The sequence below is a fragment of the Juglans microcarpa x Juglans regia genome, chromosome 6S (genome assembly GCF_004785595.1).
Source record: "Juglans microcarpa x Juglans regia isolate MS1-56 chromosome 6S, Jm3101_v1.0, whole genome shotgun sequence".
Taxonomy (NCBI): Eukaryota; Viridiplantae; Streptophyta; class Magnoliopsida; order Fagales; family Juglandaceae; genus Juglans; species Juglans microcarpa x Juglans regia.
This window is the reverse complement of record NC_054605.1, coordinates 15,154,581-15,179,472: the sequence shown is the minus strand read 5'-3', so window position 1 is coordinate 15,179,472 and position 24,892 is coordinate 15,154,581. Positions and strand designations below refer to the sequence as shown.

Sequence of the window (24,892 nt, the reverse complement as noted above, 5' to 3'; positions counted from 1 at the left end):
ATTCTAATAATATTTTTTTTAACTTTCAACTTTTATCTAAAACCATCTCGTTTCATCTGTAAATCTAAACCAGTCCAAATGGACGTTCTATTTCGAACACTTTTAATTATGACATGCATATACATGATTGTTGAGCACCCATAATAATCGGTCTATTTTTAACACTCAACTGCATGGGTATTCTAGGGTTTTTGAATGCATGCATGCATATGTGAGGGTATATAATATTCTAATAATATTTTTTTCAACTTTTATATTTTATCTAAAACCGTCTCGTCTCATCTCAAAATCTAAACCAGCTCAAATGGATGTTCTATTTCGAACACTTTTAATTATGACATGCATATACATGATTGCTGAGCACCCATAATAATCGGTCTATTTTTAACACTCAACTGCACGGGTATTCTAGGGTTTCTGAATGCATGCATGCATGCATATGTGAGGGCAATCCTGATCCAAATTAAGCCACCCTCTCTAGTAGTACTCAACTTGTTCGACCCACGCACTAAAAGAGCACTATATTGTTAAAGGAAGCTGCCAATGATCAATAATCACAAAATCCAAAGATAAATTATATTATAAGCATGACATGACATATTATATAATGATGAAGAAGAAGAAATATATTTGCACTTTATACTCCTAATTATGGCATAAGATAATATTTATAGTTGGCTTCATAGCCTTACTAGACTTGTCCATTGTTGCTTATGTATATCGCCCCTGGTTTTGTGCCGAATATTTCTCTTTGTTCTTCTTCTCACTTGAATATGTTAGCTTTTTTATCTACTGAGTAAGTTAGCAGTGAGATGAGATGAAATGAGGTGATTTTAAATAAAAGTTAAAATTTAAATAAAATATTATTAGAATATTATTTTTTAATATTATTATTATTTTAAAATTTGAAAAAATTAAATTGTTTATTATATTTTATGTAAAAATTTTAAAAAAATTATAATAATAAATTAGATGAGATGAAACTGTTTTTATATCCAAACAAAACTTTCATATGAATATTGTGGCATACCTTTGAACTCACGGGACGAGCACGATTCAGACCAAACCAAACACATGTAATAAATACCTAGATTTTAAAAAAATATATATATTATTCTCCTCAAAGGATTTACGAAACAGATAGAGTTGAGGGGTGTACGAAATAAAGACAAAGGGAGATACGAGGGATTTATACACCAGTCACAGATTTTTTTTTTTTTTTTTCTTGAATTTCTACGAGTTCAGCAAAAAATGATACTCATTATATACACGAAAGCGATCCAAACACAATCTGTAATACATGTGTAGACGTAAAAATAAAAAAATAAAAAAATCTTCAGACGATTAGACAAATCACACCGATCGAGGCTCGAACAACTCCAGCGAGATTGGGAATGGATATTTCTCCCCTTCCTAACTGTTGCACTACTTTTATGCATTAACAGTTGACTCTGTCTATGGGATTGAGCTACTTTTTATTCCGAAAGAGAGAGAATGACGATTTTTTGGCACGCTAAATAATTTCCAAATGAGTAGATGAAAGTTTTCCAGATAAGTATTATCAGCTTTACAATTTTTATTTTTATCAGCATTTAGCAAAAAAATGACGAGTGGGGCTTTTCTTGCCTAGGCAAAAAGCCATTTTACCTGTCAATTGAATTGCAAATACTCAGTGCACTGTACAAAAGGATGGGATTCACCCACTACACACGAAGGATACATATCTAGGGGTGTACTATGCACTTAAATGCAATGTGCACAGTGCATGTGCAAAACAAGCACCCATGCACAGTCGTGAATGGGAGCACATTACGTTTATTTACTGTTCACCGTCATAAATATACACATGAATATCGTACAATCACAACGAACTATTGCCAGAGATTCCACACCACACCGATTGAGACCCAAACGACTCCAGCAGGACCGGGAATATATATTTCTTGCTTTTAAATTGTTGTCCTATTTTTAGGCGTTTAGAGCATGCATGCAAGATTTCTTTATACTACTATCTAGCCCGTGATCAGGACGTACTAAATTACTATGTAAAGGTACCATAGCTAATGGAAGATGCTATGGCCACCGCTCAGACGTCCCACTCCCACTTCCTGCTTGACGTGGAATGCGACGTTGTAAGTGTTTAGAAATTAAAAAATAAAGCCTTTATTTTGTCTTCAACCTTCGTCTTTAAGTCAGAGAAAAACCCATCCCACCAAAGAGAAATCAGTTCATCTTCAAGCCAGAGAAACTCATCCCACCAAAGAGAAACCAGTTCGCATTTCATCTTCAAGCCTCCATTTCATTTTCAAGCCTTCAGAGAAACCCATTTGGTCATCAAGCCTCCATCCAGTTCGAGAATCCATTCCGTTGCCTCCCCTTCAAGCCAGAGAAACCAATTTGAGAAGAGAAAAGCATCCCTTCAATATCCTTAAATCTAGCGTCTTTTTGGAATTATTTTTTTTTTTTTTTGTGCCCATGGTTTCAATGAGATTGCCATATTGCATCACCTCATGTAAAAGATTTCGTAGAAGGGGCTGAGATGCAAAAGAAACCAATATTGGATGAAATGCTACTGCTACAGCTACACTTCTAAAGAACCCAATATTCCAGCAGAACCTATTTATTGGGTAACACTTTTTTGGCACTATTGACACACTTGTGTCTTTAATAAAGTTAGTTTTAGAACTTAAATGATCCAGACATTCAACCAAGCTTTTGCGCTTTCTCTTTTTCTTAAATGGGTTCTCTATGATGAACATCTGACGGAGGAGTCAGAGGAAATGAAGGCTAGCTTTCATCAGGGGTTAGGGTTTGCTGGTTTTTGAAGAGGAAATGAGGAGGGTGATGTTCGGCGGGAGATAGGATTTGTCTTTTTTTTTTTTTTTTTTTTAATTATAAAACGTGACATGCCACGTAGAGCGGGAAAGAAAAACGGTAAAAAGTAACTGTAAATATAGCATGACCCATAGCTAATATCTAGCAGCTAGCTGCTGACCACAAACCCCTCATGTGGCTCCAAATTAAAGCAACTTAACATTGAGTAGTACTTCTGGAATATTGGTGGTCCTAGCTGCGCGCATGCATGATTTGCATGCTGCTTGCTTTTAATTCATAAAGTTAGTCAATCTCCTAATTAGGTGGCGATGTTTAATTAGCCCCTAAATATTTCTAGGAATTAAGCAGCTAGCAGTAGTTGGATCATATCTCTATTTCTTCTCCTTTTTATTTTTTCCTGTGTTTTGACGCAACTCATGTGGAACGTTCCAACTTGCTGGTGTATGATCATGCCGGCAAAGCTTACACCAAATATTAGCTCTAAGTGATTATCAAGTGCATGGTTGTGGTACTTAGAGATCAAGTATTACGGTCACAAAGAGATCTTATAAAAATAAATTTACAAACTGTCATAATTTCATGATATGATATTACGTTAATATATCTATTTTACATTAATAAAAATAGTTTTACAATCAAATACACTACATCAATTAGTTACGTCAATTTGTAGATTTATTTTTGTAGAATCTATTTGTAACTAAAATATTTTTCAAATAGGCAAATAATTGAAAAATGAGTAAATAATATCAAATAAATTCTCAATTATTTGAGCATGCATGTGTAAACGATCGACGACGAACAGTACTACTTATAATTAATTATATATACATATATACATGCAAGAGAGGTACAATAAGATAAGTCGTTGGCTGGCATGCCAATCGTATACTAGTCTACTATATATAGAAGTCTCCATCGTATCCGAATACATGTTCGATAAGGAAACGACGACTAGTACGTACGTCTCGTATAGTCTCTCCATCCAAATACTCATGTGTGTGTGTGTGTCTATATATATATATATATTAATTATGCTGCTCCAAAGTCTATCACGCGGAGAGGGACAACGGTTATAAAAGCATATATATACATATAATATATGATCATCAACTTGGATTATTAATGATCGTTCATTTTTTTAAAAAAATAAAAAATAATTATGTGCAGTCAAATTAACTAATCACTTGTGCTTGGAAGCCAAAACTCAAGGATAATTAATATATTAAGATAAATATTTTAGCCAACCCCACAAATAGATATAGTTTGATACGATATATTGTTAGATTATAAAGTTATTTTTATTATAAAATAAATTTAACTTATCGTATATATGAAATTATGTCAGAATGTGGATTTACTTGTATAGGATCTTTTCTAATTGTAGCGCTTCTCATATGTAAAATGTGATAGAGAAATTAAAGATGTCACACCACGAGTCAGATAGCCCCTAATATGTTGTAAACAAGTAAAGCCACTATTATAAATGTGCAATATTCATGTCGCTGGCGGCCGGCACAAACGTCAGAAAAATCCAAAAACAAGCACAAGAGTACGTACCTTAAAAGGCCCCATCTTAGCTCTCGTTTTCAACAAAGAGATCAGATAAACCCCATTTGCAACCACTCTGATCTCTACCTTGTGCATGCGTTTGGACCAAAGAGCTTTGTTGTCGTCAAAACAAAAGAAAAAGATATATATATTTTTTAAGGTAGAATAAACTCTATTCATTTATAAAAGACATTACAATTTTGATCTGAGACATATAGAATATAAGCTAATAAGGCTGTAATCGAGCCAAGCCGAGCCGGTCTTTGACTTGTCGAACTCGGCTCTACTCAAAATACTCGAGCTCGAGATTTTTTTTTTTTGAATAAGATTTAATAATTAATAAATTAAATAAAAAAAAATAAAAAATCTAATATTAAATTTATACAATTAACAAGTAGAACTTCTATTGAATTATAAAATTTTAAAAAATTTATAAATAATTAATATCTAATAAGTTGATATTTATCCAAAATAACAATATATTATATGCCTACATATATTATTAATACATACACTTAATATGATAGCATATATGTATTTTATATATAGTTCTCACATACTAGTATATGAAATTATTAAATTTTATTGACCAATTACTATACAAATTATAAAATATACTTATAAAGTATATTCACTATATAGACATAAGTAATTAGATTACATATTATATATTTAATTATAAAAGTAGTATGCTTATATTATTAGTTACTACATATATATGTGTGTGTACATAGGTGTATGTATATATTTATCAATATATGAATCAGTTTTAATAAAGTAGAGCTAACGAGTCGACTCGAGCATAAACGAGCGAGCCTTAACGAGTCTTAGCCGAGTCGAGTCGAGTTTTGTCTGGTATGTGTCATTTACAATTCGAGCAGATATCTGCTTTCACGAACAAGCTTTTTTTTTCACGAGTTGAGTTCAATTCGAGTTTAACTGAGCCAGTACCGAACGGGCTATCGAACAGACTGGTTCATTTACAACCCTATATACCAACTACTACTTTTAAGGCTCCCCAATACACAAATTTTTTTGTGACTGACATGGTCTAATCCATTACTGTAACTCTCTACAGATAAACCGTCTGAAAGACAATACTCTGTCCTAAAACAGATTTAGTAAACCCCAGAGTCTTTCCTAAGACTATACAATATATGACAGTACGTTAATATATATACTTTATATTAATAAAAGTAGTTTTACAATCTAACGCACTACATCAATTAGTCACATCAATTTATAGATTTATTTTTGTGAAATTTATTTGTAATTAAAATATTTCTCAAATAGGCAATTAATTGACAAATGAGTCAATAATTAATAACAAATAAATTATCAATTATTTGATCATGCATGATGTGTAAACGATCGACGACGAACAGTACTACTAATTATACATAGATATATACACGCAAGAGACGTACAATATATATAATTATAACCCTGATAAGACGTTGGCTGGCACGCCAATCGTATACTAGTCCACTGATATAGAAGTCTCCATCCTATCCGAAGATATGTTCGATAAGGAAACGACGAGTCGACTACGTCTCGTATAGTCTCTCCATCCAAATATTGGATATATAATATTCTTGTGTATATGTATATATATATATATATATATATATATATGATCATCAACTTGGATTATTATCAATGGTAGTTCATTTTTTAAAAAAATAAAAAATAATTATGCGAAATCAAATTAACTTATGACTTGTGCTTGGAAGCCAAAACTCAAGGATAATTAATATATTAAGAAAAATACTCCTATAAATAGATATGATTTGATATGATATCTTGTTAAATTATAAAGTTATTTTTATCATAATGCAAATTTAACTTATTATATATATGCATGTGTGCCCTGTGTGAAGTTATGTTAGAACGTGGGTTTACTTATCCTTTTGAACCGTTCAAATTTTGACGGAGAAATTAAGGATGTCACATCACGAGTCAGATAGCCCCTAATATGTTGTAAACAAGTAAAGCCACTATTATAAATGTCCAATATTGATGTCCCTGGCGGCCAGCACAAACAGGAAAATCCAAAAACAAGCACAAGATGAGTACGTATCTTAAAAGCCCCACATCTTAACTCTCGTTTTCAACAAAGAGATCAGCTAAACCCCATTTGCAACCACTCTGATCTCTACTTTGTGCATGCGTTTGGACCAAAGAGCTTTTGGTTGTTGTCAAAACAAAAGAAAAAGATAATTGATGCGGTACAATATGAGCGAATTCATCAAATTAAGGATAAAGCCCAAAAAAAAAAAAAAAAAAAAAAAAAAAAAAAAAAAAAAAAAAAAAAGGGGAATATGAACGACAATGGATCGGACAAGGTGAAGTCCTTTTAACTTTCGCTGTACGAAAATGAAAACTTTTTTCAAGAGAAAGAAAATGAGAGGAAATGTCTGTATATGCCCTTCTTTGAATTGACACTGTGGGCGTCTTATAACCATACTTTTGTTTTAATTGATTGTCGTGTGTGTGACATAACTATGTTATTTTGTGCCAAAATTTAGGAGACAATCTTCTCATGTTTTGTGTATCCTTTTACAATAGCCACTATTCACTATCCCACACCTTATGATTAAAAAAAAAAAAAAACCTGTCAGATTTAGAGTGTGAGGGTGAATACTACTAGTGACTGATGAATAGTAAAACCCTTTATAATATGTTGATTCGAATATGTATTTACTACTTTTATAATTTCCCAAGTCTATATTAATTACTTATACAGCAGTCCTTGCCTAAATCGCACTCAGGGAGACTTCATGAAAATAGTTGAGCCTCAGAATCATTGAAAAAAAAAAAAAAAAAATACATCTGACAAGAAGATCAATTTGTTTTTGAATTACAAAAACGGGTGAGTCTGAGAATGTTGGGGAACAAGAAAAGAACCTCAAACATCACAAAACTCAACAAAAAGAAAAAGATCAGCTTGGGAGAGATTTGGAAGTTACAACATAATTGCCCATGACAGCCGTCTTCAGAGACCAACCCAACAAAATTTATCAAACTCACTACATGATGCTGCAACGGCTCCTTTCTTCGGCTGGCTGCGTGGCAACCTGCTGGAACCTGTGTGACTCGGTCGGGTTGTAGGTAAACTCGGAAGTATCCAGTCCATACTGGTTTATATAGAGTAAGAAAGAAAATCACTGGTATTAGCAATGCAAGAGATTGTCATTCCCAGAGAGTATTAATAAGGGATAAATACATTTTCCACCCTCAAATCACAAGGAATTTTGCAATATTAATGCCAACTATCAAAACTGACAAGTTGCACGTTGAAGGGCCCGTTTTCCTTTCTATTTTTTCTCTCTCTTCCATTCTGTCAATAAGATTTGTACTCTTAAACTACCTTTGCTTTATCCTATCTGCACTACCCTTCCTTTATCCTATCTGCACCACTTGACGATATGTCATACCGTATATATTTGCACAGGAATAGTCCTGATAGGACAGTCATCGTGCAATTTACTTCTAGATGACAGCTGACTCCTACTCAACTAAAATATTCAAATTTCAATATTTAAGAATCAGACTTTATTTAGCAGCCTAGGATTATTCTGCGATGGGTTTAGCGAATCAATCGGGAACATTTATGAGATAATCAGAAAAGAGTAGAATCAGACTTTATTTAGCAGTCTCAATTGTCTTCAAAAAATTTCTCTCCGTACGTAAAACCCTAAGGAAACCGCCGCCAGCCTTGCCGGCGAGTGACCTCTCACCGACGTCACAGACAAAGTCGACGGGCTCCAGTGACTTCCCTGAGGGCCGGCGACATCGGTTTAGAGGAGAGAGAAAACACTACGAAGCGTGAAAACCCTAAGGAACCCGATCTGCCGTCTCCCATCCTTGCCGGTGCAACACATCGCACCGTCGTCACAAATAAAGCCAATGGACCTCGACGACTTCGCTGAGGGCCGTCCGGCGTCGGTCCAACCTCCGGCGTCCTAGATATTGTTGTATTGTCTCTCAGAGTACTCCGGGAATCCTCCCGAAGGCTCCGTTGGTTGTGCCGTCGACTTTGAAGGCTCCGGTGAGTACTCCGGTGTCTCCTGTGAGCACGATTTGCAACTGGAAAGACAACTCTCCAGTGCTTGCAGTGACCACGACCTGGAGTCCAGGCAACAGTGCAGTGCTTGCAGCTCCCAACGGTTTTCTGATCTGTCTTTGAGATGATGAATGGTTGTTGAAGAAGGGGAGTGGGTCAGTATGGGTTCTTCTATGGAGTTGGTCATAGAATCTAAATCCTTTACATTGGTGAAGGAGGGGAGCATGTTGGCCATTACTGAAAGGAGTCGAAAGGTGATATCTAAGTTGGTTCTGGGTTCGACAACAGTACAGTGGCTGGCCAAGGCCATAGAAGAGTGCACTAAGGATAAGAAACAAGATTTTTTCTCCACTGTCAGGGAAGGTCGACGCAGTTTCACAGCGTATCGCTGCTCGAATGCTCGCGAACATTATATGGCGATGGAGGAGTATGGTGGTGGGGGAGGAGGAATTTTATTTTCATTCCTGAAGGGGGCAAGGGGGGGGGGGGGGGGGGGGGGGGGGGGGGGGGGGGGGGGGGGGGGGGGGGAGAGGTGTTGCGTCATTGTTCCTTCGGCAAGAGAGGGAATGACGGCTTGGAAGGACAAGGTGCTGCAGGTGGTGTGGCAAGGAGGGAGAACTTGGAGGTGCATAAAGACCCAAGTACATCCTCGGTGGCGACGCAATCCTATGCAGCAACTCTAAAGACGGGACATGCTTCGGGGGTTCAGAGTGTGGGGGGTCTGCCAATCACCCCTCAGGACCAACTTGTCGAGATGTACAATTCTCTAAAGGAGATGGAAACCCAACTTGTCAAGTTGAAGGCAGCGATAACTTTCTTGTTTACAAAAATAGACCGACTTTCAGCTGGAGGCAACAGGGTGGTAAGAAACATGATAGGCCCGAATCCTTTAAACTTAGAAAACGGAAGATCGAATTCAGCCGTCCCTATAACTAGATCCAGGAGAGTATGGCGAGTCAAAAGGAAATCTAGGTTATTTGAAGCGGGGTCTACATCGGGTATTGGTGTAGAGACATCAGTAATAGAATGTCATTCGCCTCATGTAACATAGGATAGATCGATAGTCGGTATTACACCCTTGGTCTCTGAAGAAACTATGGCTCCCTCGTCAGAGTTGAAAGAAAATGGTGTACTGCTGAGGTCTGAAGGAGATGTAGGATCCGCTATCACCCCAGAGGTGAAGGAACTTACTGTCACCCCAGAATCTCCAATGGGGACCCGATACCATTGGAGAGAACCAATGGAGTTACTGGAGAACCAATAGGTTTAGCGTTGGTGCCTTGTGTAGAGGAATGTCTAGAGTCGGGAGTGCAGTTTGATGAGGATATTGTGGCTCCCCTGGTCTTTCTTCCTCCAATAGCGGATTGGATTCTGCCTAAAGTTAATGAGATTCAGCAGTTCGTGGAAATTTCACATGGAGGATGTGAAGACCAATTTAACGAACTAATTACTGCGATCGAGACAAGCCGCACACTTGAAACCAAATCAAGCTTCAAGAAAAGTAGGGAGTTACAACGTCTTTTTTCGGTTATCAACTACGACGCTAAGGGTGGTAGTTCAACTAGAGGGAAATCTAAAGGGAGGGCATTGTGAAGACGGGAATCAAGGTGTTCGGGTAGAGTTTTAGTTTTAAGGGAAACAAGGGATTGGGGTCGGGTCTAATGTACTTTGGGTTGATTTTTTTATGGGCTTTTTGGGTCATTTGGGGCTTGTTGGGTCATTTTGGCAATGTGTTTTCTTGTATACATTCAGTGTACTTGGTTTCTCCTTTTGATATATACAATATTTTTACTTGTCAAAAAAAAATTAACAGCCTAGGATTATTCTGCAATGGATTTAATTGGGAGCTGCAAATCATCGGGAACATTTATGAGATAATCAGAAAAGAGTACGCTGACAAACATAAATTACACAGCAATTCACAATATATGATAATATCAGAGAAGGAATTTGAAAGGAGGAGCATTTCAGAAAAATAAAATTAATGCTTAAATATGGAGTTATCTGGAAGAAAGCAAAAATTAGAAAGATTGTTAAAATTTCCCACAACCATCATTAAATTCGATAAATAGAGGATGAATAATGGAGGATGAACAAGAGCATCACATAATCCAAAAGTGGCTTGCAATTACTTTATGATAAATCCAGCTATCATTTAAAACTGGTGTATTTTATGATGGTCAATAGTGCCAGATGGACACCCCGCAACATGCTAACAAAAATATTCGAAGGAAATCTTCTGCTAGAATGGATCATACCTTTTCTCTCATGCGTGTACTCCACGCATCACTTCTACCTGGACGCTGGTCGAGGGTGCTGGCAACAGGTACACCTGCAGCTGGCACTGGCGGCCTATTGATCAATGGCTGCCTAATCTGTTGCCTTGGGGCAATGAGCTCATCATCGCTGTCATATTCTACTGGTCTGTTTGCTGCCCTGACCACGAGCGCTAACAAGAATAGGAGTGCCTGCAAATCCATGGAGAATCCTAATAAAGTAGCCAATTGTCCTCACTTATCATTAATCTCGGAGAGAGAGAGAGAGAGAGAGCCACAGACAGATTCACAAATCATGTACAAAGATCACTCCCATCTCAATAATTCCTTGTCAGTTGGTCCCCAGAAATAGTCAAGATGGCATGCCAGCCCACATAGCAACTTCAAACGAGATATTGGGGATTCCAATAACAGGCTCTACCAGCACGTCACCAAGCATCTACTGCTCTAGGCAGTTTGTTAAAGTGCCAGGCATGCTGAAGCGCAAAAGCCTCATGTAGCGGTACATTTGAAAACAGATTTCCACCAACTTGCATGCTGATTTATTTATTTATCATTTATTATGAGTAAAATAAGATTTTATTGATAGAAGCAAATAGGCATAGTCCAAGTACACAGGAGGTATACAAAGAGAACACTTGGTTACAAGTTAGGGACTAGAAATGGATACTGATTTTGTTTCATACAAATAGTAAAATTGCCATTTGCGAAAGGAAAGACTAGAAAAGGTAAATTCCTGAAATTTGGAAAAAGAAATATTGTCATCCCAAAATTCTTTGTGTCTTTATCTCAGTTGTATGTCCACATCATCAAATGGAGTCTATATAGACTAAGCCAATATTGTCAACACATGATTTTTGGCACTATGAAAATCATAATTCAAAGAAAACAAGGCAATCATGTTGTGCTTACCTCCAAAACAACAGCTCCAAGAGCAACCCATTTTACAATTTTCCAGTGCTCTTTCAGAAAGTCATATATCGAGTCAAAATCTCCAGTGCTGTCTGTTGGAATTTCCTACAAATGAACTTGAAACTTATTAGATGACAAAATGCACCATCTTAAATTTCAAACATCAATTAAAAACACTCACTTCTTCCCAGCTTTTGTCAAAAAATATGAAGGCTGCACATCCCAGCTCTACCAAGATCAATAAGATCACCAATACTGAGTACTATCTTGGCCTAAGGAAACCAATAATCACAACAGAAAAATGAGCATTTCGAAAGAGCAGCCTATCAGACATCAGATTTTTTTTATTACATTCCATGATGCATGACATTAGAAGCATGTATGGCTGTGGTGCATACAACGGTTGCATTGCAGTTATTCCTTGATGGACAAACACAGATATAAATCTCTTGCCTTTTTATGAAAAATGAATACTATCAAATATCAAGATAAATGCACGAGTTATTTGGATACACAAGTCAAGCAGCATCCATTGCGTGTCACAGCTCCGATACAACCAAAACAAGAGATGACGAAGAGAATAACTCCTATAGCAATAAATAAGTATATGAACCTGCAAATACATTATGCAAATATTTCAGTCAATTGGTTTGAAGCATAGACATGGTCTTTTTTGTCTGAATAGATTTAAGATACGAATATGCATACATCTAGATATCAGTATGAGAAAAGAAAATGAATCCAAATTTTTTCTTATAAATTAAATTGATAAAATCACAACCTTTCCTACATAGCGAATAGATGCAAGGAAGACAACCAGAGACATGTTCACGTGAAATGATTTTTTACCTCTAAAGAATCGACAGAGATAGTCGACAGTAATATTTTTACTAGTAATAACTTAAGATTGCTTATTTCATTATTATTATTATTATTATTCAATCCAATTTGGCTGTGGGTATTGAGAAATGCATGTTCTACATCACGCGAAATCCAATTCCAATAGAAATTGAATCCAATTCCACACTGTGTCTGCATGTGCTTTTGTGTGTCTGTATGACAAAAGAAAGAGAGTAACTAAAGGTTGTGGGAATAGATATATAAATATATATGAAGAAGTAGGGACATTCCACTCTCCCCCACTAAAATCAAAAGTCCTAGTCAAAGCCCATGTCCCACTAAGTGCCCCATCGCCTCATGGGGTTAGTAGGTTGGCTCCGATACCATTCGTAATGACCGAAGGAAAAACAAAATCACATTGGGATTACACTGCAAAAGTACTTTTCAAGGTTACAATTTGAGCTTTCTACAATCAGTATTATAAGTCCAGTTTCACCGAGTAAGAAATATATATGGGACTTGATATGATGTACTTTTATGATACTCATTCGCCTCTATCATACTTCACCTACCCAAGGTGATATTAGAGAAGCATTACATTTCAGGCAGCTTCAATATCTTTTCACCATCCAGTAAACAAGTAAAAATCCTCAAGCCTATGAAACATTGGTAAAGAGCAGCCTATATGTATTTTGAAAAGGTATTGGCATTACTTATAAAGAGATTGTACCAATATCTAATGGCTCAAGCCAAGATCAATACTTGCTTCCAGAAATTAAATGTTATAAAAAAATTTACAAGGGAAGATGTAACAGTTTAAAGGCCAACATAGCAAAGAAGTTTTAAGCACTTGTGAGGCAGATCTTGCAACAGGTTTTCACTCCACAAAAATGAAAATTAAGACCGAAAAAAGAATATTTCTAATAAATTTTTTAAGACATCAATGATAGGAAGTAAGGATCAAATACTACATTAACAATTATGAAGCAAAATTAAACCCATTTCAGATATATTCTGTTTTTTCAGAATGAGGGAGAAGAAGGGGAATCTCAAACGTGGCTTTTTTTTTCATGTTTCCTTCATTCCCTCAAAAAATGATATGGAACTCAATAAATTTGAGGTATATATTATCTGTTCAATCGAAATCAGGCACAAAAACTCAGTTCTGCATTTTCTATCAAGTCACATTTCAAAATAAACAGATAAGGCAGTTTATTCAATGATTTTAACGAAGCCAAAACTATGAACAAATCAGAAACCCAAAACAAATTTTGGCCAAAATGAGCAGCAGCCATACCAAGCTTTCGACAGGTCATCGAAAATACTACTTGACAGAGAAACACCCATAAGCAGTGGTCGGCCGAGCAGTATCAAGCTTTCATCGCCTCTCACATCTGAGGCCATAAGGGTGTTACTGGTAGATCTTTCGTACTCGACCAGCAAGTAAATCCCATAGCCAACCATGGCCAGACCCACAAGGCTCAACAAGAAGTTAAGAAGCTTCAATAGGCACTCCAAGCACCCTTTGCATGCCATTCTCCACAGCCCTTCGATCAAAATCCAAATGGATCTCCACTATTCAACCCAATTGCCAATATCTTCTACACAAATCCGCCGCTTACCCAACGATCAATTACTTGTACGTATAACTACTACAAAATCTGTAAAAATCACATTAGAAATGAGTAACGAATCAATATATTAGAAATTAAACTCCAATTTCTTTATCAGAAAAGCCAAAGAAAGAAGATTGACTAGATTTCAGTAGTTTCAGATTAATCCAAAAAACAAGCCATATACCAACCATTATTAGGCTTAGTCGAGCTTCAATTGTAACAATAATTTAAAAAAAAAAAAAAAGTTTCAATAGCCAAGAAAAATTCAATTTCAACTTCCAGATTTCCCCCTTTTTTTCGCTTTCTGCAAATATTTCAACGAACATTGTGGAACGAAAATCAAACTTAACCCCCGAGCATCCGGATCACGATGAGATGCATGCAAATACCCATTTACTAAAAAGAAACTATAGAAGAAAAACGAAAAAAAGAAGAAAAATAATAAATAATTAGATCTGAGAACAATATAACTTATATCTTCTTAACCAAAACCAGAAATACGGATAAGGAAAAGAGAAGGCGTATAAAGCTTAGAACTTACGGATAGAACCGCTGCGATTTTCGGGTTGCAAGGAAGCTCCTTTTCTTTTTTTCCTTTTCCTCCCGATGATTCTGAAAACACAGAGAGAGTCTGGAAATTCGAAGGTGGAAGTGGAACATAAGTGGCCCCACATTCTTGTAGCCAGCTGGCACTTGCCTTTAAGCACTTGTATTTTTTACTGCTAGGTAACTATTCGAAATTACATTTATACTCGATTTACAACCTAATTAATATGTATGCTTACTCGTAGAGCTTTCATCTAAACGTATTTCTGTGGCTAATTGTGTCAATTCATATCTTCCAGTTTGTCGGTTTGGGCGGCGCCTGATTGACTTCCTTTGATAGGAAATAACTGGCCATGAGCTAAACGACGGCGTACTAAGTTTTTTTTTTCTGATTTTTTTTTTATAAAATATTTCTGAGTTGAAAGAGAGAAAACATAAGAACCGATAACAGTTTGAGTTAATTGTTAAGATGAAATAAGATGATTTGTAAAAAAAAATGTGTTTGAATAATAAAATGAGATAATTTTAACTTTTTAGAGACTTGATAAAATGATGAGTCTCACCAATTATTGAAAGTATTTTTAATTATTAGGTGGAAAATATTATGAATATATTAAAAATAAGTAATATCTGTTATTAATTTAAAAACTCATAAATATTTTGACTTTCTCAAAATATATTTTTTGTAGTTGAACTTGATTATTTCAATATTCTCAAATATGAACGCATTTCTTTTTTTTGTTAAACGAAATTATTCTAATTATGATTTATTTATTATACTATATTCTATAAAATTTAAAATATATTTTTCTAATTATATATTTCAATAAAATAAAAAAAATTTTAATAAAAAATTATATATATTAAAAATGTGGTAATTAGCATTACTGTAACGGCATTATAGAGGGAGATGAAACTTTGTAGCAAAACAACGGTAACGGTACTATATCGTTATTGTAGTGTTACTACAGCAATATATGAAAAATTAGGGATTAGAATTTTGTATTTTGCTGTTTGGATAGGCAGATTAAAGATGAAGTATAGCTTAAACTATCTTATCTGAACATGCAAACCGGGCTATTTATTTATTATTTATTATGTCGAGTTTTGACTCAATGGTTTTAAAAATACAATTTTTTCTAAAGGGCTATAGCCTCTTGAAATGTGCCTATGCACTGCCTGGAGGCTCTCTGGGATGAAGAGAGCGTATCGAGAGAAAACCGAGAAATTAGTGAAAAGCCGTCTCTAAATTAACTTTGCATTATTTTGATTTCTAGGTTGTTGGATATGACCATGGAGTTGATGTTGTATATATCTTAATGTTTTTGTGTTTGAAAATGAAGTTAATTTGGATTGATAGACGAGTTTTATGTATGAGAAATTATAGTTGTAATTGTGAGTACGCAAACGTCACGTAATTACTTTGAGAAAAGTGAACGGGACCCACATGAAAAAAAAAAATTAATAGCAGATTCAATTCTTTTTCAAAGCGACTGTATAGCGTCTACATACTTTACAATTACATGTAGCATTATTTATTTTATTATTATAGAGAGAGATAGCTAATTTAAAAAAGTCACATTGAGATTTTAGCATGCATACATTTATTATTTTTGAAGTAATGTTTTATACAACTATAGAGTGCGTAAGTTTCTTGTAATATTTTTTAGAAGAAATTAGGTTCATTATTAAAAAATTAATTTTTTTAATATAAGTTTCGTATTTTTTTTTTTAAGAGTTTGTATGAAACTTGTATACTTTATGACTGTAAATATCATTTTTTTATTTTTATTTTTCAGAAAAAGTAGTATATAGCTAAAAAATATAAAGGAGTTTTCACTTTAAAATAAGAGTAATGCTAAATATAAGTCCCAAATAGATAAGTCTCATACAAGCCTTTTGTAAAATAATGGATCCCATTAATAAATAATAGTTTTTTTTACACTTTTCTAAGGTGAGGTCATTTTTTTATAAAGACTTGAATGGAGCTTGTCTATTTAGAACTTCTACAAATCATTTCTCTTGAAATAATAAAAGAAAATTAAATAACTGTTACCATACATTTTTTTTCCACGTAGCTAGAAAGAACTGGGTCCCTCGCGAAAAAAACTGGCGGGAGATAATCCAAAACGGTCCGTAACGGTCGTTCTACGACAACAACCAACGGTCAAGGAGTTCAGGTAAAGAGTATAAAAACCGACCAAAAAAAATAATGGAAGTTGAATTAAAAAAATACCTAATCAAATAAAAATCACAATCCAAAGAATTAAAATAAACCCTTATTATTATATATTCCGACTATGCTATGAGGGGCAGTCAGAGGATTATTACCCTATTACTACTCATGTACTACTTATAGTTAATTTCAAGTTTTTTATATTCATTTTCTTTTAAGTATTTTTTTAACATCCTTAATCATTAAGAAAAAAATTTAAAAAATTATATAATTTTATTAATAATCACTTCTTTAACCACTAAGTAAAATTAAAAATTAAAAAAAAAATCAAATATAAAAATAGTAGTAAATGAATAGAAAGAGAATAGTAACCCTATCATTTTCTTGCTATGAGAGAGCCTATACAAAAGTATGTTATGTAAATAATTGGACGTGCCGTGCACTGCACATGCTTCTCCATGCACATCCGATTTTTTGAGTTTTTTTTTTCCATAAATGGATTATTATTTTTTAATGATATTGGGTGTTCGAGAACGAACTCCCAACTAATCTTGAAGGTGCGTAGACTTTAGACAGAGTTTATTGCAAGTGCACATTGGATAATTTAAGAGGAAGTTCTCCCAGTCTGATGGTCCAGAGAAATTATTTGCACAAGTTGCTACCATAAACCCTGTTATTTCATAAATTAGGTCACCTCTGTAAAAGGAACATCCACAATGAGATGCAGCAGGGAAAAGAAACACCCCCCACCTCCCAAAAAAAACCAAATCATTTTCAGCTCCCTTCCACTATTTGAGCTCTTCCTGCATTGTCCAACTTTTTAGACCATACTTTTCTGTATGGATGCCTTCAAAGGGCCCCTAGGATGTTAATGGAGTATTTGCTTTGTGGCACCAAGCAAAATGAACAATGGAAGAGGCCCCCACAAAGCCGAAGACACCATTCACGTTACAAAACATCAAAATTATGTTTCTTTTTAATTTCTTAGGTTTTGCATCCTATGAAGAAACCTGAGTTTTTTTATGAATAAACAAGCCAGACAGATGTTGGTAACACCTAGGATCCAAATGGATTCAACACCTATACATGCCACTGATACTTTCAGTTGAACAATGCATAAAGCTCTCCTGTAGATAAGAAATCATTTCTTCTCTTTCTTTAAATTAAAGCAACTGTGCAGAACTATTCATAACTCCATCAATCAACTATGCTCATCTGCAACTCCACAAGAAGGACCCTACTATGGCAGATTGGCAGTACAGATTGTACACACCAAATGGTAATACATCTGACAAGAATGTTTGTTTCTGAATTACAAAAACGAGGGAGAATGTTGGGGAACAAGAACAGAACCTCAAACATCACAAAACTCAACAAAAAGAAAAAGATCAGCTTCGGAGAGATTTGGAATTAGTTACAACATAATTGTCCATGACAGCCGTCTTCAAGACCAACCCAACAAAATTTATCAACTCACTACATGATGCTGCAACGGCTCCTTTCTTCGGCTGGCTGCGTGGCAACTTGCTGGAACCTGTGTGACTCGGATGGGTTGTAGGTAAACTCGGAGGTATCCAGTCCATACTGGTTTACATAGAAGTAAAAAAGCAAATCAGTGGAATTATCAATGCAAGAGATTGTCATTCCCAGAAAGTATTAATAAGGGATAAATAGATTTTCCACCCGCATCACAAGGAATTTTGCACTTTAAATGCCAACTATCAAAACTGGCAAGTTGCACGTTGAAGGACCCCTTTTCCTTTTTTTTTTTTTTTTTTCCTCTCTTCCTTTCTGCCAATGAGATTTGGACTCTTAAAAACTACCCTTGTTTTATACACTCTTTACCAGTTGACGATATGTCATACCATATATATTTGCACCAACAATAGTCCTGATAGGACAATTATCATGCAATTTACTTCTAGATGGCAGCTGACTCCTACTCAACTAAAATATACAAATTTAGATATTTAAGAATCAGACTTTATATTTAGCAGCCTAGGATTATTTCGCAAAGGGTTCAATTGGGTGCTGCAAATCAATCAGGAACATTTATAAAATAATCAGCAAAGCTACACTGACAAACATATTACACAGAAATTCAATGAATATAATATTTAATATCAGAGAAGGAATTTGAAAGGAGGAGCATTTCAGGAAACAAAACTAATGCAGAAATATGGAATTATCTGGAAGAATGCAAAAATTAGAAAGATTGTTAAAATTTTCCACAACCATCATTAAATTCAATAACAGAGGATGAATGAGAGCATCACATAAGCCAGAATTGACTCGCGATTACTTGATGATAAATCCAGCTATCATTTAAAACTGGTGTATTTTACGATGGTCAATAGTTGTGCTGCCACAGAAAACCCTCCAAGACTGCCAGATGGACACCCCGCAACATGCTAACGAAAATATTTGAAGAAAATCTTCTGCTAGAACAGATCATACCTTTTCTCTCATGCGTGCACTCCAAGCATCACTTCTTCCCGGACGCTGGTCAAGGGCACTGGAAACAGGTACACCCACAGCTGGAACTGGTGGCCTATTGATCAATGGCTGCCTAATCTGTTGCCGTGGGGCAATGAGCTCATCATCACTGTCATATTCTACTGGTCTGTTTGCTGCCCTGACCACGAGCGCTAACAAGAATATAAGTGCCTGCAATTCCATGGAAAATCCAAATAAAGTAGCCAATTGTCCATCACTTATCACTTATCTCAGAGAGAGAGAGAGAGAGGGAGAGACAGACAGACAGACAGATTCAAATCACGTACAAAGATCACTCCCATCTCAATAATTCCTTGTTAGTTTATTCGCACCAATATAAATACCTTAACTCAAATTTTCTCTTCCAAGTTCTAGAGAGGATGGGTCAAGATGGCATGCCAGCCCACAGGGCAGCTCCAAAGCAGATATAGGTGATTACAGTCACAGGCTCTACCAGCATGTCACCAAGCATCTTCTGCTCTAGGCGGTGTTGTTAAAGTGCCTGGCATGCTTCGTGTAGCCTAGGTGCATTTGAAAACAGATTTCCACTAAGTTGCATGCTGATTTTTGTTTTGATGGGTAAAATAAGATTTTATTGATAGAAGCAAATAGTATAACCCAAGTACACATGAGGTATACAAAGAGAACACCTAGCTACAAGTTAGGGACTAGAAATGGACTACTGATTTTGTTTCATACAATTAGTTAAATTTCCCATTTACAAAAGGAAAGACAAGAAAAGGTAAATTCCTGCAATTTGGAAAAATAAATATGGAAAATGCTATGGGTCTCGACACATTGTTCCGACAATGGGTCCCAATTGTTGTTGTTGTTATCTTTTTTTTTTTTTTTTTTTAACTTCATGATTAAGGAAGTTTTGTTTAATGATGTTGTATTTTTTAAAAATTTTTTAAGGGATTAAAAAAATGCATGAAAAAAAGCAAAAAAAAAAAAAAAAAAAAAAGCAGATAACACTTATCGGGACAATGTGTCGGGACCCCTAGCACTACCCAAGAAATATCATCATCCCAAAATTCTTTGCATCTTTATCTCAGTTGTATTTCCACTTCATCAAATGGAGTCCATATAGACTACGCCAACATTGTCAACGTGCGATTTTTGACATTATGAAAATCATAATTCAAAAAAAAAAAAAAAAAAAAAAAAAAAGAAAAGAAAAGGCAATCATGTCATGCTTACCTCCAAAACAACAGCTCCAAGAGCAACCCATTTTACAATTTTCCATTGCTCTTTCAGGAAGTCATATATCAAGTTAAAATCTCCAGTGCTGTCTGTTGGAATTTCCTACAATTGAACTCGAAACTTATTAGATGACAAAATGCACTATCTTAAATTTCAATTATCAATTAAAAAACACTCACTTCTTCCCAGCTTTTGTCAAAAAATATGAAGGCTGCACATCCCAGCTCTACCAAGATCAACAGGATCACCAATACTGAGTACTATCTTGGCTTAAGGAAACCAATAATCATAACAGAAAAATGAGCATCTCGAAAGAGCAGCCTATCAGGCATCAGATTTTTTTATTACATTCCATGATGCATGACACATTAGAAGCATTTATGGCTGTGGTGCATAAAACAGTTGCATTTGAAATTATTCCTTGATGGACAAACACGGATATAAATATCTTGCCTCTTTTGATAAATGAATACTATCAATATTAAGATAAATGCATGAGTTATTTGGATACACAAGTCAAGCAGCATCCATTCCGTGTCACAGCTCCGATACAACCAAAACAAGATATGACAAAGAGAATAACTCCTATAGCAATAAATAAGTATATGAACCTGCAAATACATTATGCAAATAATTTCAGTCAAGGGGTTTGAATCATAGATATGGTCTTGTTGTCTGAATAGATTTAAGACGTGAATATGCATACATTTAGGTACCAGTACAGGTTTTTCCACAGTGTGTCTACGTGTGCTTTTCTGTGTCTGTGTATGACAAAAGAAAGAGAGTAACTAATGGTTGTGGAAATATATATATAGAGTAGTGCTACATGTACTTATAGTTTTACTTACACTTTTACTTACAAGATTCATTTTGTTAGTTTTCTTTTGAAATTCAAATTTCAAATTTTAAATTTTATGATTTTCAATATATCAATAACTGACATGTGGAGAAGTAAATTTTTTGTAAATTTTTCTTAAGTACATTTAGCATTTTTCATATATATATATATATATATATATATATATATATGAAGACGTAAGGACATTCCACTCTCCCCCACTAAAATCCCAAAACTCCTAGTCAAGGCCCATGTTCTGCTGAGTGCCCCATCGCCACATGGTATCGGTAGTTCAGCTCTGATACCATTCGTAATGACCCATGGAAAAACAAAATCACATTGGGATTATACTCAAAAAGAACTTGTCAAGGTTACAATTTGAGCTTTTGTGGGCAATTGTTATAGACTTTAATGGTCTCAATTTTCATGATTTCCTTATAATTGTTGTTAGTTTCTAACTAGGTGTAATCACATGTATACTACCATCGTACTTGGGCTATGCCTATTCTATATCAATAAAATATCTTATTACTTATAAAAACAAAGGTTACAATTTGAGCTTTCTAAAATCATTATAAGTCCAATTTCACCAAGTAAGAAATAAATGTGGGACTTGACACGATGTACTTCAAAAAAGATATTCACCTCTATCATACTTCACCTACCCAAGGTGAGATTTAGAGAAGCATTATGTTTTGGGCAGCCTCAATATCTTCTCACCATCCAGTAAACAAGGAAAAATTCTGAAGCCTATGAAACAGAGGCAAAGAGTAGCCTATATATATTTTGAAAAGGTATTGGAATTATTTATAGAGAGATTGAAGCCAAGATCAATACTTGCTTCCAGGAATCAAATGCTATAAAAAAATTTACGCATAGGAAAACATAAGTTAAAGGCCAATGTAGCAAAGAAGTTTCAAGCACTTGTGAGGCAGATCTTGCAACAGGTTTTCACTACGCAAAAATGAAAACTAAAACTGAAAAAAGAGTATCTCTAATAAATTTTTTAAGACATCGATGCTAAGATGTAAGGATCAAATATTACGTTAACAATTATGAAGCAAAATTAAACCCATTTCAGATATATTCCTTTGTTCTTTCGAAAGAATGGCAGAAAAGAAGGAGAATCTCAAACGTGACTTTTCACCATGATCCCTTCATTCCCTCAAAAAATCAAATGGAACTCGAGGAGTTTGAGGTATAAAAGATCTGTTCATTCAAAATATGGCACACAAACTCAGTTCTGCATTTTCCATCAAGTCACATTTTGAAATAAACTGATAAGGCAGATATTCAATAAGTTTGACGAAGCCAAAACTTTGAAAAAATCAGAAATCAAAGATAAATTTTCGCCAAAATGAGCAGCAGCCATACCAAGCTTTCGGCAGGTCATCGAAAATACTACTCGACAGAGAAACACCCATGATTAGTGGTCGGCCGAACAGTATCAAGCTTTCATCGCCTCTCACATCTGAGGCCACAAGGGTGTTACTGGTAGATCTTTTGTACTCAACCAGCAAGTAAATCCCATAGCCAACCATGGCCAGACCCACAAGGCTCAGCAAGAAGTTAAGAAGCTTCAATAGGCACTCCAAGCACCCTTTGCATGCCATTCTTCACAACACCTCCAATCCCTTTGATCAAAATCCAATCGGTCTTCACTATTCAATCCAATTGGCAATATCTTCTACACAAGTCCGCCACTACCCAAAGATCAATTGCTTGTACGTAACTGTTACAAAATCTGTAAAAATCAAATTAAAAATGAGTAATGAATCAATATATTATAAATTAAACTCCTATTTCTTTCTCGGAAAAGGCAGAGAAAGAAGATTGACTAGATTTTAGCAGTTTTGGATTAATCCATAAAACAATGAACCAACCATTAGGCTTAGTCGAGCTTCAACTATAACAAGAATTTTTTTTTTTTTTTTTGTGAAAAAAAAAAGTTTCAAGAGCCCAAAAAACATTCAATTCCAACTTCCAGATTGTTCCTTTCTTTACGCTTTCGGCAAATATGTCAACGAACATTGTGGAATGAAAATCTAATTAAGCCCCGAGCATCCGGGTCACGATGCAATGCATGCAAATACCCATTTACCAAAAAGAAACTGAAGGAAAAACGAAAACGAAGAAGAAGAATAAATAATTAGATCTGAGAATACTAGAAGTTATATTTTCTTAACTAAAACCAGAAACACCAGAGAAGGAAAAGAGAATGCGTAGAAATCTTACAACTTACAGATAGAACCGCCGATTCCACAAAGATTTTCGGGCAAGCTCTTTTTTGTTCTCCTTTCCTTCTCCGAATTCTGAAAACACAGAGTGAGTCCAGAAATTCAAAGGTGGAACATAAGGTGGCCCCCCATTCTTGTAGCCAGCTTGGCACTTGTCTTTCCGCACTTCTATTTTTGACTCCCAGGTAGCCGATTCGACATACGAAAATTGAAATGACATTAGGGTTACTAAACTATTCTCAATCTATTATTATAAATTTTTTAAATTTTAATATAAAATATAATAAATAATTCAACTTTTTCAAATTCTAAAATAATAATAATATTAAAAAATAATATTCTAATAATATTTTATTATCTTAACTCAACTCAGTTTAACATCTAAACGTAATCTTATACTCTCTTCAGAGCGTCCTCAGTAGATTAGGATTCATTTGGAAGTCAAATTCATCTTAACTTATTATTATAATTTTTTCAAATTTTAACACAAACTATAATAAACAATTTAACTTTTTCAAATCTTAAAATAATAATAATATTAAAAAATAATATTCTAACAATATTTTATCATCTCAACTCAATTCAACATCCAAATATAGCCATTAAAGGTAAATAACATTTTTTATAAATATAAGAAAATTTTAATCTTTAGCTATTTCATTCACATAAATTTCTACATTAAAATAACTATTTTTTTATTATATAATAATAAAATAATATAAAATAAATTTAATTTTGATTATTCCATCAAATCTCAATATTAGATTATCTATTTATTCATTATATAGTAATGAGTAACTAATAATTTCAACAATATTTAATTTTTTTAATTATTAATTTATTTTATTTTATCATATTTTACTATTCTACATATTATATATTAATTAATAATCATATTCTAATTAAATTAATATATCACTAACTCAAATTAATATATCAATTGTAATAAAATATAAGGGTGTTCAACCGAACCGGATTTTTTCCGAATCTGGTCCGAAACCCGGTTATCCGTAACCGGGTCCTTTAAAATGAAAAAAACCACCCATTCTCTCGTCTTTGCGAATCTGCTTCTCTCTCGATCTCGAATCCGCTTCTCTCTCACTTAGGGTTTGCAACTTTCTCATCTTCTCCAAGTTTTGAAGTGCTTTGCGCATCTAAATGAGACACGCGGAGGCTACTATCAAAGACTCTCTCTCTCTAAGCTCTTAAGGTACTTTTCTTTGTATTTAAGATTTTCTCCAAACTTCGAAGTGCTTTCCTTTGCTTCCGAAGAGCTGTTTTGGACCCAAAAATTAATTGA

The 24,892-nt window shown here is 34.7% G+C and overlaps 2 protein-coding genes across 4 annotated transcripts; both read right to left on the bottom strand.

Moving 5' to 3' along the window:
• Nucleotides 1–7,219: 7,219 nt before the first annotated feature.
• On the bottom strand, nt 7,220–23,006 carry LOC121237058 (tobamovirus multiplication protein 2A-like). 2 transcript variants are annotated; one of them, XM_041133615.1, is made up of 8 exons: nt 22,979–23,006; nt 13,778–14,026; nt 12,154–12,253; nt 11,822–11,902; nt 11,641–11,745; nt 10,711–10,920; nt 7,358–7,523; nt 7,220–7,309 (listed from the first exon to the last, which is right to left on the bottom strand). In XM_041133615.1, exons 2-7 carry the CDS (start codon nt 14,014–14,016, stop codon nt 7,416–7,418), a joined length of 843 nt encoding a protein of 280 aa, XP_040989549.1. In that variant the 5' UTR covers nt 14,017–14,026; nt 22,979–23,006; the 3' UTR covers nt 7,220–7,309; nt 7,358–7,415. The 2 variants fall into 2 exon arrangements, with proteins under 2 accessions (XP_040989549.1, XP_040989548.1); XM_041133614.1 differs by lacking the exon at nt 22,979–23,006 and adding an exon at nt 14,638–14,789 and having other exon boundaries at nt 13,778–14,141.
• Nucleotides 18,127–22,979, bottom strand: LOC121237059 (tobamovirus multiplication protein 2A-like). Of its 2 annotated transcripts, XR_005934864.1 has the most exons (7): nt 22,730–22,979; nt 21,029–21,128; nt 20,697–20,777; nt 20,515–20,619; nt 19,276–19,485; nt 18,239–18,402; nt 18,127–18,187 (listed from the first exon to the last, which is right to left on the bottom strand). XR_005934864.1 is itself a non-coding variant. In XM_041133616.1 (6 exons), exons 1-6 carry the CDS (start codon nt 22,966–22,968, stop codon nt 18,295–18,297), a joined length of 843 nt encoding a protein of 280 aa, XP_040989550.1. In that variant the 5' UTR covers nt 22,969–22,979; the 3' UTR covers nt 18,127–18,294. The 2 variants fall into 2 exon arrangements, 1 of the variants encoding a protein (XP_040989550.1); XM_041133616.1 differs by having other exon boundaries at nt 18,127–18,402.
• Nucleotides 23,007–24,892: the final 1,886 nt, after the last annotated feature.

Coding starts and splice junctions, on each gene's coding strand:
- LOC121237058 (XM_041133615.1), bottom strand. CDS start 14,016: ATGGCATGCAAAGGGTGCTTGGAGTGCCTATTGAAGCTTCTTAACTTC. Junction 11,746..11,821: donor TTGACAAAAGCTGGGAAGAA/GTGAGTGTTTTT, acceptor GTTCATTTGTAG/GAAATTCCAACAGACAGCAC. Junction 10,921..11,640: donor TTGGAGCTGTTGTTTTGGAG/GTAAGCACAACA, acceptor ATGGATTTGCAG/GCACTCCTATTCTTGTTAGC.
- LOC121237059 (XM_041133616.1), bottom strand. CDS start 22,968: ATGGCATGCAAAGGGTGCTTGGAGTGCCTATTGAAGCTTCTTAACTTC. Junction 21,129..22,729: donor GATGACCTGCCGAAAGCTTG/GTATGGCTGCTG, acceptor ATGTATTTGCAG/GTTCATATACTTATTTATTG. Junction 20,620..20,696: donor TTGACAAAAGCTGGGAAGAA/GTGAGTGTTTTT, acceptor GTTCAATTGTAG/GAAATTCCAACAGACAGCAC.